The following is a 4,971-nucleotide window of genomic DNA, read 5'->3' as shown; positions in this document are numbered from 1 at the left end:
GGCGACATTTTGGACAATGGAATGGAAATTCGGTGGCATGGACTTTCCTGTGACGTTTCAAAGCATGCTTGTGTGTAAAAGACTTTGCACATATTTCGCATTCAAAAGGCTTTTCGCCTGTGTGGATTCGGAGGTGCACATTGAGATGTCCTTTTTGTGATGTAGCATAACTACACAAATCACATTTGTGATTCTTAGGCTTCTCGGCTCCTTTTTGCTTCTTCGCTTTCGAATTACGTCCACGTTGCCCTTTGCTATTGTATGCCGTTTGTACTGGACGATATCGATGATCATCACTTCTATTATCGCCTTCGCGTTGATTTGAACCATGATCCGGTGACGATGGGCAGCAATTCTTCTTCGAACATTCTTCGTCTTCACTTTTGATTTCGTTCTTCGCACAATCAAGATCGTATTTCGTGCACGGCTCACTGTCGCTCTCGCTCTCGGATTTAACCGTGCCATTCACATCCATTGGTATTGGTGATGGAGGCGAGTAATGAATCATTCCGAAATCGTCTCTTGGCTCCTCTTTGACAACGACTTCTTCTTTGATTGTAACCTTCGATGCTGCATGCTTGCACTTGCACCTGCGCTTGCTCTTTCCACCTAATGTACCTTTTAGTGCATATGGATTCATTGTGTTTTTGTTCAACTACGCGTGAAAGATAAAATAAAAGAAAAGTTTATTTTTTGTATGAATGAACGTAACTATTGACGTTAATACACATAACACAGTCCCTCGTTGATTACGTCACCACCGGCACGTCTGGCAACAACAAAAACATTTAAAGCGAATTCAAAATATTTGGCACCACAACTTTCATTATAATTATATTTAGTACTACTTGCACCAAACTGGTGGAATTTGGTGGAACTAACCAAATGTTGTGTGTAAAAATTAAATATTGATATTATATGCAATGACGTCATCGAATTTTCCAGAAAAAATTTTTTATGGAAAAAACATAGTCTGAGCATAATCTGCTTCAATTATATTTGAATAAATTCAGAAAAGGAATAAAAATCAATTGAATTTTCTTCGATGCCAAGTATTTTACTTTGAGATGTTTCAAAGACTAGATGTTTCTTTGGGAATGAGTTGCATAACTAACTACTACTCTATGTCTATTGCGCTACTAAGGTCTTCAACATCAACAAAAAATTCAACAAATTTTTGTCATTCAACTAAATTCAATTAATTCACAAAATGCCGGCAATGACAATCAAAATTCAAAAACACTTACCTTTAAAGTATTGAAATTTTCCAAACAAAAATCGCGACCAATTACACAGTCAGTATGAAACGTGTTTCTTCTTTCAGTGGCTGCGTGGTTGTGACCCGTTTGCTTTCACTATACACAATAAGTCAACACTAATACGGACATGATAGCGTGGACAGTACAGATTTGTGTTTTATAAGTTGGCAATTTCAATATTTCGGTGTGAAGTTGGTCGCCATCGATTGCCAATAATTCAAGCGCGAATATTTCATTTTTTAACATTTTCAAATTAACGATCGAAATTGAGTTCATGAAAAAAGTGAAAATTAAAAAAGATCGATTCTCTTATTCAAATTGAAGTTTGGCGATTAGACTCGCAACTTTGATTGGATACAATTGTTGAAGCTTGTTTCCTGACTTTGAAGAACTGATAAGGAGAATAAATGTACATCAATGTCACACCCATCATATTTAATTGCTATACATTTTATATGCTAATAAAACACTGTCAAATGATCCAACGTATGTCACTTAAACACAATTTCGGCACATAAAAGCTTTGAAACGACTTTTTTCTGCCAAAGATAAGCAATTCGATATAAAGATCTTGTTTTGTGTTTACAAAAATGTGTTGAAATGAGTTATATGTATCTTTTTTATTGTAAGCGATAAAAATAATTGTTTGAGTAAAAAAAGAGACCATATGTTGTCTTAGATCTTGAAATCGTTTAAATTTTTGTTTTTAATTTCATTGATAACAGATACACTTTACGATCTGGAGCAAATGTTTCTATGATTTGGCCTGTATTTTCATGCTTGATAGGTTCAGCCGTGGCCTCTTTACTGTGGGTTACAATATTTCGATCCGTAATTTTCTTGGAATTATCGGCAAAATGAAGTTCAATTTCTTCTAATGATCGATTCTCTGTTTCGGGTAAAATGTTATACATCAAAATGAGACCGCCGAAGCATATGCATGCATAAAGCAATGAAACACCACTCAGCGAAAGCATTGTTTCGAGATTGTAATAAGTTTTCTTCGCCATAAAACCAAAGACATAATTTGTGGCTGCTGCGACTCCACTCGTCATGCTACGAGACCTGGGAATAAATCAAAATCGATAAAAATGTGTGAGTTTTACATTTGGGGGTTAATAATTTTTGCTGAAGCTATAAATCGTGCCCGGAACAAATACTCACTTAAACGGAAACAGTTCGGATAGAAAAAGCCAAGGAAGAGTGATGAGACTAGCGAGTGAAAAGTACGCCCACATGATCAGGCAAAAAAATGGTATATATCCAAGTGCTTTGTTCTCCAACTGGAATGGTTCGTGATGTGCTTGATCGAAGGAAATATAACCAGGCGGCAGATATGTGTATCCAAACCATGTGATGGTAGTGACACAAGCCAATGTGACCGACATACCGAAGAGGTAGAATCGTCGCTTGCCGGTGAACGAAATCAAAAGCATTAAAGTCACATTTGATAGATTTTCAAGAGTGCCTAAGATCGCTGCCGCTTGATCCGCTGGAATGGGGCTGTTGTAAGCTTTGAAAATTTGCACCAAAAATGGTTTCATGGCCAACATGCCCGTAAATTGAGCGAGGAAAAATAGGGAAATCACGATGAATAATGGCTTAAGCGTTCGTTTCCGTTTCAATTCGATGAGTTTTTCGGACATTGTTGGTAGAGGATGAGTGCATTCCAAGTCCTGTTTGGTGCATGTGTCACACGACTTAGAACGTTCACTGTGCCGCTTTAAATTGATGAATTCTTGAGCTATAGCTTCATTCGACATCCAACCTCTTAGCCATTGGAGTGAGTTTTCGGCCGCTTCGGTTCGATTCTTTGAAATGAGCCAGTGTGGTGATTCTGGTATCTGTAAAGGTGGTTATAGAAATGTTTTCTTTTAAAAACTACTACTTCGGTTGTGTACTCAATATTAAGCACCACCACAGGTTACTGTATCTTAAAGAAGCAAAATGTGGCCTCTTTAAGGCTACATTATTATACGAATTTCGATAGAACACCTGAAAAGGACTCTGTACTTTTCAAAAATAGTTATTTTCTTACGAAGAATAGTGCCAAAGTTGAAATAACAGGCAACGTCAAACCAGCAAGACACACCATTCGCCAAGCCATCATTGTATTCAGCAGCGTAGTCATGAACATTCCAGTTGTAACACAAATATACGAATAACTCATCAAAATACCACGAAACGAAGCTTCGCTGAAAAAAAATAGCATATATCGGAACCAAAAATTAAAATGTCCAAAAATTGGTTAAAGTTCAATCAAGTCTCACCATATTTCACCTAAAAAATTGTAATTGTTTTGTAATTAAGAAACCGTGAGTAAAGTCTACTTCAAAATACCTATATAAGTCACAATTGCCGATTCCATTAGTCCAATGGCCAATCCCAAAAATGTGATGCCAATGAATACATGCGATACTGTACTCGCTTGGTAAAGCGTGTACCACCCGATGGCAAATGGAATATTCACAAGAATCATAGACCGCTTACGGCCCAATGGATCTAGAGAACAAATAATGATATCAGTGATTCCCATTGAATGTCATAGACTTTGACAATTATACCTGCGATTGGCACTGACATCAAACATCCAATCGGTTGAATCAAATACATCAGGGAACCTGTTGAAATTTGAAAGCACATTTTTTTCAACAGTTTGAGAGTAATGTTTGGAAAATATGTCATTTAAATTCCGAATGAAACTAACCCAACCAGGATGCTTGAACGGGTGTGATTGTAAGAAATTCATTCTGATTATGTTCATTGTGAATACCGGTGACAGCTGGAATTATAATCGTCGGCAGTAAAATGCATAGGCCCATGTTGAACATGAGAAGATTTTTAACGCTTGTTGCCACAAACTGTCAAGATAATTGAGATTTTTTATTTACACTTTTCTTGGGAAATTACAATTAAGCATTGCTGTTTTCAAATTGAATTTGCGAAGTTAATCGGTATTTTCGTGGGAAATGTTGAATTTTCTAATGAACTCATTCTTGTAGATTTCTGGAGGCCTTATTGAAAAACAATAACTCAATAGTTTCTTCATGATGAAGCAGAGCCGGCTAAAGAGTTTTTATTTTAAATTGATATACCTGTGACAAGAATCGACGAAATCTGGAGTTGTTATTTTTCTCGACATTTTGCTCACAATTATTATCGAATGACATAGTTGTGCTCATTTATATTCCTTCGTGAGATTTAATTTAAAGTGTATCGGCACCGTCTCTAAGTAAAATCCAAATTCTGACTACTTCAAGTGATCGCATGTTAGATAAGCTTAGTGCGAGCATACAATAAAAAGATTAACATCTTATCAGTTTTGGATCCATAAAATTGTTTTAAAAAACATTAAAATAGACATGTTCGCAGTTGATGAATAGCATTTTATCATGTTTTATGGAAATTTATTTCTCGTGTTGGTGATAACAGAAAAAATAAAATAAAATACAGTAAACCCATATTTAATTGATTTGAACCCAACTTCAATAATATAGGATTCAGTTGATGATGAAGAAATTAAATGATTTTTTAACATTTATTTTATTAAAGAGAGAAAGTAATTTAATTGAAAAGGTGTTGAATAAACGATGATCATCTGTTGTTGTAATCTGTTGGTGTGGAATGTAATGCAGTGACCGGTTGGTCTGTTCTTCACTTGTTTCGACGATGAACATTCTTCATGTGTTGATTAGCGTTGCATTGCAGAGAG

At 35.9% G+C, this 4,971-nt stretch overlaps 2 protein-coding genes across 2 annotated transcripts; both read right to left on the bottom strand.

Annotated features, from left to right (window-relative positions):
• Positions 1-6: 6 nt before the first annotated feature.
• On the bottom strand, positions 7-1,338 carry LOC116339224 (zinc finger protein 284-like; the record flags this gene model as incomplete). The annotated part of the gene is made up of 2 exons (XM_031764980.1): positions 1,248-1,338; positions 7-655 (listed from the first exon to the last, which is right to left on the bottom strand). A coding segment is annotated over exon 2 (634 nt), but the record flags the coding sequence as incomplete, so codon positions are not given.
• Positions 1,339-1,929: 591 nt separating this feature from the next.
• LOC116339214 (facilitated trehalose transporter Tret1-like) lies at positions 1,930-4,492 on the bottom strand. The gene is made up of 8 exons (XM_031764967.1): positions 4,355-4,492; positions 3,967-4,120; positions 3,824-3,880; positions 3,600-3,761; positions 3,530-3,539; positions 3,298-3,454; positions 2,424-3,103; positions 1,930-2,324 (listed from the first exon to the last, which is right to left on the bottom strand). The coding sequence occupies exons 1-8, from the start codon at positions 4,439-4,441 to the stop codon at positions 1,952-1,954; spliced, it is 1,680 nt and encodes a 559-aa protein (XP_031620827.1). The 5' UTR covers positions 4,442-4,492; the 3' UTR covers positions 1,930-1,951.
• Between the last annotated feature and the right edge of the window lie 479 nt (positions 4,493-4,971).

The sequence above is a fragment of the Contarinia nasturtii genome, unplaced genomic scaffold (assembly GCF_009176525.2).
Source record: "Contarinia nasturtii isolate CC-2019 unplaced genomic scaffold, AAFC_CNas_1.1 Cnas_scaffold_128, whole genome shotgun sequence".
NCBI lineage: Eukaryota > Metazoa > Arthropoda > Insecta > Diptera > Cecidomyiidae > Contarinia > Contarinia nasturtii.
Note: the sequence above shows the minus strand (reverse complement) of the source record. Positions and strands in the feature narration are given on the sequence as shown.

Excerpts from the sequence above, each read along its gene's own strand:
- LOC116339214 (XM_031764967.1), bottom strand. The coding sequence starts at position 4,441 with ATGAGCACAACTATGTCATTCGATAATAATTGTGAGCAAAATGTCGAG. Across the intron at positions 3,881-3,966 it reads CGTTCAAGCATCCTGGTTGG|GTTCCCTGATGTATTTGATT; the intron begins GTTAGTTTCATT and ends AAATTTCAACAG. Across the intron at positions 3,762-3,823 it reads GATGTCAGTGCCAATCGCAG|ATCCATTGGGCCGTAAGCGG; the intron begins GTATAATTGTCA and ends TTTGTTCTCTAG.